General features: G+C 43.9%; 1 protein-coding gene across 4 annotated transcripts in view; it reads left to right on the top strand.

Moving 5' to 3' along the window:
- The window catches only part of MYO9A (myosin IXA), a 1,257,959-nt gene that overhangs the window by 92,297 nt on the left and 1,150,026 nt on the right, over positions 1 to 15,636 (top strand). For all 4 annotated transcript variants that reach the window (XM_078685018.1, XM_078685017.1, XM_078685015.1 and 1 more), the window contains exon 2: positions 4,740 to 5,674. In XM_078685018.1, coding sequence (XP_078541144.1) covers positions 4,832 to 5,674 — 843 coding nt within the window. In that variant the 5' untranslated portion in view covers positions 4,740 to 4,831. The remainder of the gene's footprint in view (positions 1 to 4,739; positions 5,675 to 15,636) is intronic.

Raw genomic sequence — 15,636 nt, 5'->3', positions numbered from 1 at the left:
GGTGCCTTGCAACCCAACAAACGTACGGATCTAAACAAACCAACATTACTGGGGCCAGTCCTCTCCCCCATCTGAAGTAGAGTTATCATCCCCTTTCACACCCGTATAATTGGATGAGAGTTAAAAGGAGAACAACTATGGCTTGCTTCTTTCTTGCACTTTTTTGTGTTTTACTGAACCAAGTAATACCCAGTTATGCTTAGTAAGCAACAATGCACCGCAGCCTTGACCCTTTCCAAAATGTAGCTTAGTTGCCTGCTTTGTTTGTTCCTTGCTTGGCAACCAGACTCCTATCATGTATATTTCTCACGTAGCACTCTTTTTCAAACAAAAAATGTAAACATATTTTTAATTGTGAAATAGTGTGAGTAAATATAACATGCTGCAGATAGTTTTATGCCGGCCAGGCAACGTGGTAAAGTCCAGCCCTATGCCTGACCCAAAAAGCCCTACCTAGAACTGGCCCTGACCTTCTGCAGCATCCTTTAAATGGCACAGATCGGGGAGAAATCTTCGATCTAAGGGTGCTTAGAAATGTGTGGTCAATAGATTCTGGTTTACAAACTCGGGGGAAGACGTTTGTTCCTTCAACCGACGGCAAAAGAATGGAATCTACTCCTTCCTCGCATCAGAGCCACATCAAATTTGCTTATGTTTAAGAAGGCTTCAAAAACATGTTTTTTTTGTTAATGAGGAATCCAATAAAGTGCTTAGGTTTTTCTCACTCGTGCCTTGATACACACGGAGATTTGTTTGTGCTCTATAAATTATATGACATAACATAAATAAAGTGGTTTTTTGTGGTCTGCGCACTTTTGCTGTTTTAACGGCTCACAGCCCTTGGCAAGAATGCACTTAAAAATTAGCTCTTTTAAAAGAACACTTTTTTTCAGTCAAAACAAAAATTTGGTAACTTTGCTCATCACTTTTAATTTACCTGTACATGTTCTTGCAAATCCCATACTTGACTTTTTATTTTCTGATCTGTCTTACTGTTCAGGTTCTTCGAAGCTTTTGCTGCCCTCGCTGGGTGCCCCCTGGAGTTTTCTTGAACTGTGATGCTTTGTACACATCTCTCTTTCTGGAACTTTCCTTGCCACGCTTTTCTTTCAGTTGACAAAGGATTCCTTCACCTCCTGCTGACTTTCAATGCTGTGCATCTTTTGTGTTCTTCTCTTGTATTTTTATTTAGTTGTGTCCATTGGTTTGTCTTTTGTCCATACCCGCTGTAAGTGGCCCTCATTATGGCACGCGTTGCACGGGGCAGAAAGGGCTATTTTGCCACTCACTTGACACAGAGCAGAGAATTTTTTTCACCAGATTTTTTTTAACACCGGTAGTCCTGCCGTTTATATGTTGAAAAGCTTATACTGTCTAGTGAGTCATCATCGAATGCAGATGGTATACAAAATCCAAAGTAATGAAAAAAATTCATAGGACCACTTAGTTGTAAGTCCGCTACTTGTTGGTGAATACTTAAAGTTGATACTTTATGAATGTTTACCACATTTCTAATGACCCGCTTCATGCCCTATGCCAAGAAACACCCACATTCCTTCATGAACCACTGTTTCTTAGCTTTTGCAAGGGAAGGGTGTGTTCCTACAATTTCGTTGCATCAGTATCTCAAGATCTCCTTTTTCTAAGCAAAGGGCATCGTTCATGCACTTAAGTAACATTTAGTGCTCTCCAAAGAAATGTAAACGAGGCCTATGTTTGTTTTGTGTCTTAATTATGCACGGCTACATCTGAACGCCATGTTCTTTGATATAGTGTGGAGTACAGGGGTTTTAGTCGTGGCTGTTTGAGTGTGAGGAATAATGCGAACATTTGTTTGTTACAGTTTTGTTTTTCCCCTGAACATGTCCCCATATATATTATAGCATGTCTGAATGGCCAGTAATTCAGCATAGCACTGGTACTTGGATAGGGGATTTCCCGAAGGTCCCTCTTTGCAGAGGTCACGGAAGAAGCCCCCCCCCCACTCTTCCCAAGTCCTGTTATTGAGATGGTCCTGGCTCTGGCAATGATTTTGATAGTTTTCGTGGTGCAGCATGGCTGTACCCCAGGGGCATGGTCTACTGACTGACTTTAAAATTCAGTGTGTTTGTGCGTCTTGTGACAAGATCATGTAGGTGTACGTCAGAGTATTTGTAATAAGTACAGTCATCAGTTTCCTGCTCTTTATCTTAATGCTTTGTAACACCTCCTGTGCTTTTCCTGTGAGTAACGCGGCCTCATGTTCATCCTCCACACTCTTTCCCTTGCACCTATGTAGGCAGAGTTCATAACCCTTCGCGCATAAGCAGCTCACCTGGATAAGAGCTTGCTAAGCCTTCTTCGAGGAAACCGAAAGGAGCCCTAGCGGGTTCAGGTTTGGAACAGTTGCCGGAATCCGACCAATCCTTTTGCTGGCATTTCAAGAGGGAGTAAGCCTGTGAAGATTCCCCTCATCTGATTGGCTGGTGAATGAAGTCTTGAATTATTCCAGCCTCTCAAATAGCAGTGAACATATTGTATTAGTGCCACAAACTGAGATTATGCACATGCCTCAGCACCCTTAATTGCAAGAGCTACACAGAATGAGAAATTCACGTACTGTCGGGGTTCTTGGCCTGGACTCTGTTACCTGTTTGAACTAGGCTTGGACCAAGCCTGTATTCTGCATGCCGCCTTGCTGCTCTCTGCCCTCTGCCTGTCCATTGGCTGGAAGTGCTCCCAAGAGGAGGCCCTTACCAGCTACACTAACATAATTTTGCCAAAGATAGTAGAGCGCCAAAGCACCCTCGACAAACATGTAGGCGTGGCAGAGCAACATGGAGGCGTGGCAGAGCACCAGCACCACTGACTCTTTACCACACCCACTCTCCTTGCTGTAATACCACTTTAATTACGCACCTGTACAAATCCCCAGCTCTATTCTGTTCCTCACAGAGTGTATCCTTTTCATTTAATTTATTCATTTATATACTGTGTTTTTAGCTATTATTTTCATCCTGCCACTCCTGTAATATTTAACTTTCTTTCTCCTCTTTTTTGGGCCTTCCTCCAGTTCGCCACTGAAACCTTTCCACTCCCTTTCCCTTTTGCAACAACTCCTCTCATGTTTCCTAACCCTCACCACCATTTTCTATCCTTTAACTAATATTTCTTGGCAGATCAACTTCTTCCAGTCCTCTAGCAGCTCTTCTTGATACCTTCGCCTTTATTTCTCAATGTCCCTTTTACTCTTTCCTTCCGTCCACGTCTCATCATATGTCCTTTTCACTTCTAAAATTCTACCCTCCCTCAACCTCTTCTTTCCTCCCTCCCTTCTGTTATTTCATGGCTGCTCCTCTCTTTTGTCAGCAGCATTCTTCACCACCTCCTAGTAATCCTTCTGCATTTCTCTGAGAATAGTCCTGGAACCCTTCAGCTCACTCAGCACGTTTGTTTATGGGCATGCTTGATTTACAAGTCGTTTGTACATGTGATATATTTCGTTAAAGGCATCCAGAAATACCTAGACTTCAGAGGCTGTGCGGGATCGATTGAGGTCCGATTGCCTAAGTGAGTGCGACCTGCGAGGAAACCCTTCATCCTTTTACTGCATGATACCATTTCCCACCTGACCACAGCCTCGTTTAGATGGCTGCTGTCTTCCTTTTAGTGCTTTGCGGTCCTGTCTTTGGAAACATTTAAGCACTAAGTGCTTCTCTTCTGCAAATTGAATATGGTTTATAGGAATACTAAGTACGTCAAAACATTGCCTAAAAATGGTGCTAAACTCACACACTTCGATGGGCGGTGAGTTCCAAAGTGGTAGGACTCTGAAAGAAAACCAGCGGTGCAGTATGTACTTTACAGGTTGTGTGCAACAAAGATCACGTGTTACTGGTACAGTAACACATGGGTAGGGGAGTTTTGCTCAACCCTGCATGTATGTAGTGCTCTGTGAAGCAAGCAGGACAGGTAGCACAGTGTTCAGCTACTACCAGCGACTGGGCCATGTTTATGCAAGAACTGTGGATGTGGAGTAATGGTACTTCAGGAAATCCATGTATGAGCACAGCACCGGCATCATCTCCAGTAAGTGTGGTTGTAGTAGAGTAAATTCATGATCTTTTGAAACCTGAATATTGTGCCTTTTCTTTTTCGCCGCAAAAGAATCTTTTCTTGAGGAAATGTTTTTCTTTTAGCTTGAAGTTGGCAGTTTTTTGTTAGAATGTTTTTTCTATGCATAAATGAATACATTACAATTTGCATAAATTGGCTGTATAAACGAAAGCTCCAAAAGATTGTAAAGAGTTTAAAATGTCCCTCAACTCACTTCTGTGCGAATCGGTTATCCATTCTTATTACGGTTGTTTTCTTTGGAAAGTAGTTACAAGTGTGCGTGCAGTTTTTACTGGAACACGTGTATGTATGGTTTTTGGTCAAATGTTTTTCTGGTTTGGAAGGTTCTTTTTAACAAACCAACTTTCTGTCATTGATGTCAATATGTTCCGAGAGGAAATTTCTGTTGTTAACGGGATCGAATCTGTTCTTAACCAGATCATGTTTTGTGTTCGTGTTACTTACTGATAATATGTTGCTTGTGATAAAGTCTCTTTTCTCAGTGGGTAAGGGACTGCTCTTAATAGTACATTTGCTGGTTTCGACTTGATAGAAAGTGTCAGTTCTTGACAGCTGTCTGGCTGTTCCTTTAAGGGTGAGAATGTTTATTTTGTTTACACTGATTTCTCTCTCTTGTTTTGCAGTTGTGATGGCATACTTGAATCCTGGCCTCAGGATGTCATGAATCGGACCTGTCTAGTCCTGTGCAGGAGCTACTGATGGGAACGTGTCCAATATGAATGTGAGGGATGTGGGAGGAAGGCGACGCTTCGAGGACAGTGAGTTCACCTTGCACATCTATCCTGAGACCATCGCAGAGGGGACGATCTACTGTCCCATCACTGCCAAAAAGAACTCCACGGCCGCTGAGGTCATTGACTCTCTCATCAATAAGCTCCAGTTGGACAGAACTAAATGTTACGTTCTTGCAGAGGTGAAGGAGTTTGGTGGAGAAGAATGGATCCTAAACCCTACCGACTGCCCGGTGCAGCGCATGATGCTGTGGCCTCGGATGGCACTGGAAAACCGCATCAGTGGGGAGGATTATCGCTTCCTCTTGCGGGAGAAGAACCTGGATGGGTCCATCCACTATGGCAGTCTTCAGTCCTGGCTGCGTGTGACAGAGGAGCGCCGCCGGATGATGGAACGTGGTTTTCTTCCGCAGCCACAACACAAGGACTATGATGACTTGTGCAGTTTACCGGACCTCAATGAAAAGACCTTGCTTGAGAACCTGAGGCACCGTTTTAAAGAAGAAAAAATTTACACCTATGTGGGCAGCATTTTAATTGTTATCAACCCATTCAAGTTCCTCCCTATATACAACCCTAAATATGTGAAAATGTATGATAACCACCAGCTAGGCAAGCTCGAGCCCCACATTTACGCTGTGGCAGACGTGGCGTACCATGCTATGCTGCAGCGCAGACGGAACCAGTGCATTGTGATCTCTGGGGAAAGTGGATCTGGGAAGACGCAGAGCACGAACTTTCTAATCCACCACCTCACGGCGCTCAGCCAGAAGGGATTTGCCAGTGGAGTGGAACAGATCATCCTTGGCGCAGGACCCGTGCTTGAGGTAAGATTTACTGAAATATTGAAATATTATTTCTACATTGATGTACAGTGAGATATGAAGTACAGTTCTGATGTAATTGAGCACTGAATATAGATCGCAATTCTGGGCGGTACAGTTATTACTTTGGAGCAGGAATACAAGCACTGTGCAGATGAAGTCTCGAGGGACTTAAAACGAAACTACTTGTTATATTGACAACCGGCCTTGGGGGCGGGGGGAGGGGGAAGGGGAGGTGTTGTAGAGGATGTGCAGTGTTTTGTAGAGGATGTGCAGTGTTCAGTCTAAAGACTGCAGAAAGGATTGGCTTCCATTGATTCTAGTATGTGACTAAGGAGGCCATGCTGATATTGACAAAGATGAATAAAGAGATGTGGAAATAGTGAATTAGAGGCTGATAGTCCTCGACTAAGGTACTTGGAGAAGTTTCGAAGTGTCAGTAGATAAGGACACATACGGCACATTTGTCAGCATGTGCTTGGCAGGAGTGAAGATAATGGCCATTGGAAGGGTATCTAGAGAAGTACTAATGCCACTGTTGCCACATTCCCTTTTGGGTCAGGGTTCTCCTGCCAAGTGATGGCACAAGGCAGGTTTGAAGTCAGAGTTCTGCTGTGGGTCATGGCATTAACAGGGTGAATTCTTTGTATATTTTTAGCTACATGAATATCTATTCAGGAGAGAGATATGGAGAAATCATGTGTTTATTTCTGTCTGATCAGATTCTCTTGCGGTTTTCCGAAAATGTTATTGTGATGTTTGGGCAGCTGTCGGAATGTATGTCTGGTATCTAAAACAGAAGCTGTATATCGGTAGCCTGGCCATGGATACAGAAATGTCTCCATACATAAATGGACACACTTTTGCTGCTTAAAGAGGTTCATATAGTTAGTTGTAACTAAACTCTTTGTTGCACATTACCTGATTGTCCTTTGGTTACTTTTCTCTCAGCTGTGCAGTCCGCATTGTGGACTTTGGCATTAATAGCTCTTCGTTGAATTTTTAATGTCTGTCTTATTTGAGCCTCCATACCACTGCGTGTGTGCACATACGCCTATATATGTAGTAATAGCAAGGGCTGTTTTGGGAATGTGTAGCATACATCTAAATTATAGGACATCATAATTATGTTTGAAAGGTCACCAGCAGGGGCTTCTAGAAAGACAGCATACGAAACCACCGTTGATGTACCACTCCAGGCTGCCTGTTGGAAAGATGCGCTGTACTGCGAACGCTAGGCTTTCTTTCCATTGTGTCAGAAGCCCTTCACTCATATGGCCCAGATCCTACAAATGTGTCTACATGCACTGTCCCCGAAATCCTACTGTGCAGCAGGCAGTTCTAAATCTTTAAGCTTTCCTGGTGTGCCGAACGCATCCCGAACTGGCCAGAATAACAGCCAAGGGAGCTCTGCAAACAGCCAACTAACAAGGCTGCTGTGGTAAGATCCTGGACAGTGAAAACCTACTATAGACCAAGCTGAATAATGCAAATGGTAGTGCGATGCCTTCAGTGCCCTGGGGCGGGCTTCCGTTCTTTTCAACATTTCTCTGTCCTTGAATACACTTGAAAATCTAGGCAATGAGAAGCTCCTGAGAACCCCTTCCTTCCTGCTCCCCTACAGCTATGGACACGTAGGTAAATGTATCTATTAGGGAGAGGCTGTTTGAGAGACCTGGTTATGGAGGAGGAGGTGGGCAATTTCCTGTCTCCAAGGTGCTCCCTTGCCTGGTCTAGTATCTCTCTAACACCATAAAAGTATTTGTAGCTCATGTCCTGCTTCTACCTAGTCACCACTACCCCTTCCCACCTTCCTTCCCTGCTCAATTTCAGCCCCGTTTCACCTATATCTTCCTCCACAAAATTACTACTCTGCCTTCACCTTTTGTGGCTAGTCATAAGCCCTCTTGTACCTTACTATCCCTTTATGCCCATATCTTAGATTTACCGTATTGTTGCCTGCTCCGGATCTCCCCTACTGTATGTGCCACCAAGATATGCTGTGCTTGCAAACATTCAACAAAAAAGATAACAGAAAATCTCAGACACATCAGTTCTCTTCAATTTTAAACGTTTCCTAGCTACATCTCCTGAAGGCAGTAAGTAAACTGGGTGTTCAGTGTTGGGGCACAGTGAATGAGCTGGGGTTCATTTCACAGTGTTTGCTACCACCGCCAGCTCGAACCGTTGTGTTACATGGAGTTAATTTCACAACAGTTGAATACCCTCGCGTAGAGGGCTAAAAGGGTAGTATCACACACAGCCTTTGGTGCCTGTAACTGCGTGTTCAGTGCATCGAAGAAGATCAAACTGCTTCTACCAGACAGCATACGTTTCTGTTTGCTAAAGACATGTTGGGGACATTAGGAAAAACTCCGAGAGAATACAGTCCGCCCATTGCTTACCATTAGCTTTGCGGTTTGTAACTCATATTTGTTTGCATTCTATTTGCTGGCGTTATATGTTTTAGGCTGTCCAATATGAGTTCATCCCTTCTAAAACACTGTTTACTTTACTCTTCCACCATTACTGGATTTTAGTAAATAGGCCGTGAAGTCTTATTCTCATCTTGTCACATTTGCTGTACTTTCAAAGTCCGAGGTTAAATGTCAGGCTCTAGATTCCAGGGAGCTGCGCGTTTACTTTTTTTTCTGTGACTTCAAAGTGAGCACATTTATGTGACAATCATGCTGGCTACTCAGAGTACTTGAGGAAGGATGTACAAAGTTATTTATTTTTCTAGCACAACAAAACCTAAATGTCTGTAAATAAACTGTGCTAATATTTTAGAATATATCAGAATTTAAAAAGCACAAATGAAGCATATTATTTGGTCATTCTGAAATGTGGTGGAAACAAATATTTTAATACGATCAAAACAAATCAATACACTTGATGAGATTTCCAAACATTATTTGTGTGCTGTATACTTTTATCAGTAAAACGGTATGTCTGTTTAAGTGTAACAGTCATTTCAATAAAAAATGTGCTGTCTGGAATGGTAGTGTGTTACCACACCATGCATATTCCACTCTACACCACGTCACTCTGTACCACTCCATGCTGCGCAACTCCAATCTGCTTCACTGCATTGTACTCTGCACCACTCCAATCTGTCCTACTTCACTCTGTGCTTCTCTACGCCTCTCTACTCTATCCCAATGGAATCTACCCCACGCTATTCTACTATGCACCACTGCACTCTTTGCCACTGCACTCTACACTGCTCCACACTCTATGCCACTCTACTCTGCAACACTGCACTCTGCCAGTGCACTTTATGCTTTGCACTCTACTCTGTACCACTGCACTCTACGCCAGTGCACTCTATGCCAATCCACTCTATGCTACTCTAACCTACTCTGTACTCTATGCCACTCTACACTATGCCACTGTACACTACTGCGCACCACTCCAAAACAATCTACTCAATGCCACTGCACTTCGCACCATTGCTCTCTGCGCAACTCTACTCTGCGCAGCTGCACTCTACGCTACTCTACTCTGAGTTATGGCAGTCTACGCCACTGCACTCTACTCTGCATCACTGCACTCTATGGGACTTTACTCAAACCCATTGCACTTTTATCACAGTCTCCTCTGCACTACTGTACTTTAACCACTTCTTAGCCACTTGGACACTGCACTAAATGATACTCTACTCTGACACTCTATAACACTACTATACTCTACAATGCTCTATGCAACTCCCTCTGTCACTCCATGCCACTTTACTCCATTGTATTTTACGAAAACCTACTCCACGTTACTCTATGCCACTCCACTCTGATATTCTGTGACACTCCCCTCTACAAAACGTGCCACCCTACTCAGCACTCCACAACTCTACATGACTATACAACACTCTATGCCACTTCACTCTCCCCCACTCAACTCTACTGCCTTCTAACCAGCAACACTCCACAACACACACTCCATGACACTACATTTCACACCACTCTGTAGCACTCCACTCCATGCCACTCTTCTTTAACCAACTAACTTTTAGCCATTCTAACGCTGGTGTGCAACATAGATAAAACTTATTGGCAAATCCAATACCTGTTGCATAGGTGAGACCTATCGGCTTTGCCAATACCTTTTCTCCCTTAATACTACCACAGAGAGCATACCGGTTGTTTTGCTCACTAGTTTTCTTTTTTATATGTATGCTTGTAATAAGTTGTTCGGCTTAGGCGTGCTTGTGGGTAATGGGTGCCATTAGAGGTAGAATGGATTGTGCATTCTTACATCATTTACGTTGTAATGGTTAGTTGTAGTTCTTTTTACTCCGTGGGATTATATCTATGTCCGCTACTAGTGCCAAGTTTCCCTGATGTGTTTTTATTCAAGATATATTTTTGAATTCCTGAAATGTATTTCTGCTTTTCTTTGAGTGTAGAAGTCTAGTTCTTTATTTTTCAGAAACGTTTTGTGTTGTCCAGAGGGCTGACAGGGCTTACAGGTTTATTTTTGGGAACAACCAGATTCGAAGTCCAGTGCATTGAGAATTTGACAGTTTGTGTGCTGAACAGTAGCTGGGTATGTGTTTCAGGAATCTTTAAGCCGGCCATGTCCTGGCTGTTTGTGTTGGCAGCACTAATTCATTTCCCACTAATCAGGTCAAAGATTGGCATTGCAGGGCAGTGTATGAGTGGATGATGTTTGCACAATGTCACTCAGTAATCTTTTCGCACGATAAAGGTTGTGCACAAACTCTGGGCATTGCTTGCACTTGAATAGCAGCTGCAGTTTAACAGAACATCAAAGCTGAACTCCGACAACCTATGGGACACTCTTTCTGATACAAGAAGTGACATATTACATAGAGAAGTATACAAAACAGTGATGGATGAAATGCTTGAATTAATCTTAAGTGAATAAAAAAGAGGGGGTGGGTAACCCAATATACCCTCGCGGGCTTGGGCAAATTATATGTATAATAGAGATTGCCAGCAAGGGTTTTGTTTAGTGATATATTATACAGCATGTGGAATCTTTACTTCAAGTTTAAGAATTAGACTGTGAAAATCAGTAGCTGTATTAGTTTCAAATATTCAGTGATTAGAGGTACATGTATATAGCTACCACATTAGCTAGGGAAAACAAAGACATGCAACACAAGGACATTTTTGTATAAAAATGTAATTATTTGTTGTAAAATCATAAGGGTTCTTGATCAGTCATGAGACTTAAACAGACAAAATAAATCTAATGTACAAGGAATACAGCCGTCTTTCCTATAGTATAGAAGACAAAATCCAAACTGTTACATACAGAAGCAATGACTACTACTACAATAGAGGTAAGTCACTGATAGCAAGATGTCGATAGGCACAGAAATGGTTGTGTAGGTCGACGTTTCGGTCTTATCGAGTCAATTCACAAGACCATCATCAGGACGGATGATAATACATGTAATGATGACCCTTGGGGAGAGAACTTTATGTGACCAGCTCAGCGTGCCACTTGTACTCCGAAATAAAGGCTTGCCACCTCGGTCTTGTGTTCGGGTGCTGCTCAATCTTTGGTGCTAGGCAAACGAGCTTGTATATATATGTGTATATGTATATGTATGTATATATATATATATATATATATATATATATATCTCTTGCTGGGTGGGGATGGTCTTAGAAGTAAGTTGCACTCAAGCGCAGGAAAACAGTCACTCTTGTCAGTTAATCAAGGCATCTGACCACAGCCCTGACGTGTTTCAGGTTGACCTCTTTTTCAAAGGGTATGCAGTCAAGGAACGCATGATTGGACCTCATCTTCCTTATGAGCACTATCGTACGCGGCGGTACGCCAATCATTGGACTCCTCTGTATGATTTCAATAAGTTGCTTGTTGGGAAGTGAAGTCCTAATATTGTCTCAGATGGATACGCTCCCAATTAAATGCAAATTTCGGCTCTTTCATGAACCCTGGCAATCGTGGCTGTTAATATCCATTTCCTGTGCCCCACGTTCGGAGCCCTGCGAACCAAGAGCTCAGTGGCCCCTATAATTTGAGGTGGTGCAGACTCTGCAGCAGGACAGGACTGTTTTTGCCTAGTCATGTTACTCACTGGAACCAAGCTGTACCCAGCTGATGAGCCCATAACTAGGGCGATATCGTTCCTGGGTTGCTTGTGTTCCGGTTCAGGGAAGACTTGGATTGGCAGTTGGGGCAGGACTGTTCCAAGGAGGAACAGGGTCAAGAATGATTTGCATATGTCTAGATCCAAATTGAGGTGGCATGGTGAACAAAAGAGCGATGGGTTGGAGTGCCCGTGGTTAGACTTATTGCAAGTAGCCCCCCCCATCAACTTGCGTGTATTTCATGTATTCCATAGATGGGCACTCGCTGGGTTTTGAAGCTTTATTCTCTCTAGGAGATGAAGGTGCCGATTTGTGATTTAGTGCTTCATCTTGTACGATATGGAGATGTTACTTTGTATTTGAAGCCTATATGCTGTAAAATATGCAGGTGCTTTAATGTGATTGAGCGGTATGCACAGAAATGGTGGTGTTCATTGTGTAGCTGAACTCTTTACCTTTCAATACATAAACATTTTGATATGGTTGTATGGATTCAACTGGCAAGCTGTGAGAGAAAAGTCAGTTTTGTGGGGACTGAGCTCCCACGGTGCCTAACATGAAAAACCTGTGATGGCAACAGAACTGCCCTAGGGTACCTACCGCCAGCTCACCTTTGGCACCTGAGAGTGAGCAATAAGGTAATCCCTTGGAAAGTGTATGAAGTGGTGCAAGTAACAAATCAACTAAGTTACCGTACATTTAAAGTAATACATTTAAGGCTCAAACTTTCAAATGGCAGAGTGTCACAGACGTTAAGGAAAAGAGGGACGAGGGGTTAAAATGTTAACTAAACTGTCCATTGTGTTGATGACAATCTGCTTGCATGTAGGTTCGAAGTCAAGTGCAATTTTTCATTTATTAGGGAATTTCGGTCTGCACAATGCAGGAAAAACGTTGAATGCAATTTGAGGGCAAGTCATCCATAGGATAACTGCAAAAGGCGTGGTACCCTTGTGCCACATGTCAACATGTGTGCAGCAGATGTAACTATTTAAAGGCGGAGGATATCCTGGACTTTCATTTCAACAGGAAGGCATCTCTACTAACCAGTAGAGACCCCGCATGCGAAGATGCAATTTTTTCCCTTGGCACTTGCACATGAGAACTGTGTTTTCATCGTTCACCTGAGTTCTTGAAATCATTAAACAGAGCATTTTAGGAGTTGCATAGGCTGCATTGTGACAGCAGAGATCCTCGACATTTAAACGAACAGTTTGGCAGAGATGGGCTTTGCCACAAGAGTCCTCTTGGGAACGTGACATCTGTGTGGCATTCAAGAGGTGCGGCCTGAATTATAGTGAAAAAATTGCATTCCATAGCTACTGCAACATTGAAGTAGTAGTATAAGTGGATTTTCGTCGGGCACGTCCTTTTAATTTTCTTTGAACTTTCTTCGATTCAGTCAATATAGGACCTTCAGCCTGCTAGGACCTCCTGCATCAGTCACCATGTTTGAGAAGGTGATTCTTAAAATCAGGGATCGAGGACCAGCTTTGCTTCAGTTATTTAATTCAGACCTCTGATTCAGCTTCCCGGGATATGGTTAAACTCGATTTCTTTAGAAGCTCGTCTATTATCTATTAAGATTCAGGATTTCTTTTCATTTGAACAAAGCCGTCCATGCCTGTTGTTTTGCCTGTTTCCGCATCATTCACGAGGAAGGCTTACTCAGGCAGACCTGCTGCAAAATCCTGACCAGGGCGGGGCTATTTAGAAACCGCTAGGGACTAATAGGAGGCCAGTGACTCATTCTCTTGTCGCTGCCCTGCTGTTTGTCCGCAGTGTTTTCCGCATATTCGTTTTTTGCAATTTCACCCGTGTTAAGAAATATAGTAAATATAACATTATCCAAATTGGTGACTGTTCCTTGCTTGTCATCTCACTTCGCTTAGTAACAAACCGTGGCGTTTTGCCACTGTTGCTCTATGCCTTTAGGATCATTGTGACGTAGTAGCCTGTAATAATTTATAATACACATGTAATTTCATTATTCCCAATGAAAAAGGAACTCTGCCGACTCACGTGTAATTGTATAATTATAGACGAGCAGCCATCAATAACATGTACGTTTTTCACCGAGGGATTCAAAGTGACATAAAACTGAGTGAAGTGACGCTGGAGTTTAATATTTCAGTTGGAATCCTGTGATGAAAATACCCACCTTACATTGTGTGTTATGTCTGCTGACCCACTATGAGCACCCACTCCCCTACAGCAGTTTTGGGGGAGAGCAGTCCTGAGGGAGCCACACACAAAATACATTACCAGACCCCCCGCATTAGGCTCACATCTCCTTACTCCATATCTACTGCACTTCACAAACTCCACTCTCAGTACATTAAACAACAAACACATTTGGCCTCCTACCACCCTCACTCACTAACCTCAGCAGAGCCCTCTTCTACCCCGCTCAAACAGTTCTAAAAATACTGGCTTCCTCCTATCCTCGTCCGCCATCTTCTAGGCCTTTCGCCCAAAATATGCAATGCGCTGTCTGCTCCCAAAGGGAGGGTGTACGAAGAAGGGCCATGTTCTGAAAGAGCATTGCGCTGAGAGTGAATCCCCGAGAGTCACAGGTTCTCCGGGGCATGCATCTGTTGAGTACGTTGGTGGTCTGTAGCACCATAGTGCTTACTACATTCTTCCCACAGGTTTGTGGAGACAGGAGTAGGCAGGTGAAATGGGGGACAGTCTGCAGCCCTATCACTGCTTTGTTCAGGTCTCTGGGGATCTGTACAGGGCAGTTGGACCACTTTCTCATAACAGCAATCAAATAACAGATTTAAGTTTCTTTTTTCAAAACAGATTTTATTGACAGAGCACATATGGAGTCCCAGATCTCTGTGTCCCAGAGGAATCTGCGAGATATCAATACAGTTGTACAGAAACGCAATCTGTCATATCTTCGTAGTCAAACAAAGGGAACAATCGCAGTAAACAAGTCGCCCCACCCAACCCCCCGAGCCCCCTCCAACGAACCCCCTTCCCCCCCCCCCAATCCCTCCCCAGCACGGCCTTCGATCGTTCACGTCACTCTCGCACACACATCCAATCAGCGAGCTCAATCATACGTCAGGATCCCGATCCCGCTCTGTCGGCGGCTCTAGCCAAAGACCTCTGTATTCAGCCCACCTCTTCCATATCTTGTAGTGTTTGCTGGGGCAACCGCGGGCCAGAAATATGGGCCTTTCCATCCCCATGCAGAAGTCGAGGCCTCTTTTCCAAACAAGGAGTGACGGGGGCTGTGGGTCCTTCCAGGCCCTCGCCATGTCACGCTTGGCTATCGTTAGTCCCAAGAGTAGCAAATGTCTTTTGTACAGGTTGCCCCCCACTCCCTCCAGCACATGCAGCAGACCCAAGCGTGGCGTGCGCGGGAGCACCCAGCCCAGTGCCTCATCCAATTCATTCCAAACCCCACACCAGAACCTATTCAGTCGCCCACAGCTCCACACTGTATGGAGGAAAGTACCCTCCTCACTCCCACATCTGGTACACTCCGGGGATGCAATGAGTCCCGCCCTCCACAACCTTTGCCGCGTATAGTACACTCTACGGAAGTATTTGAATTGATTCAGCCGGAGCCGGATCGAAATGGCCGCGCCTCTAGAGCTCGCCAGCGCCTCATTCCAATCCTCCTCCTCCAGCGGCCCAACATCCTCTTCCCATTTCTCCTTAAGGGAGCATAAATCAGAGGAGCAATGTATGATTAGGGATTGATAAATGTGGGAAATCTTTTTAGTAGCCAGCTCCCCCATAAAGACGCGGGCCTCTAAGGGGCTAAACTCAGGGAGGGATATTAGACCCGCCAGGTCCGGAGCCAGGGCATATCGGAATTGCAGGTAGCGGAAAAACTGCGTATGTGGCATGTCATATTCTACTCGT

The sequence above is a fragment of the Lissotriton helveticus genome, chromosome 3_2 (assembly GCF_964261635.1).
Source record: "Lissotriton helveticus chromosome 3_2, aLisHel1.1, whole genome shotgun sequence".
Lineage (NCBI taxonomy): Eukaryota > Metazoa > Chordata > Amphibia > Caudata > Salamandridae > Lissotriton > Lissotriton helveticus.
This window is presented reverse-complemented; position numbering and strand designations above follow the sequence as displayed.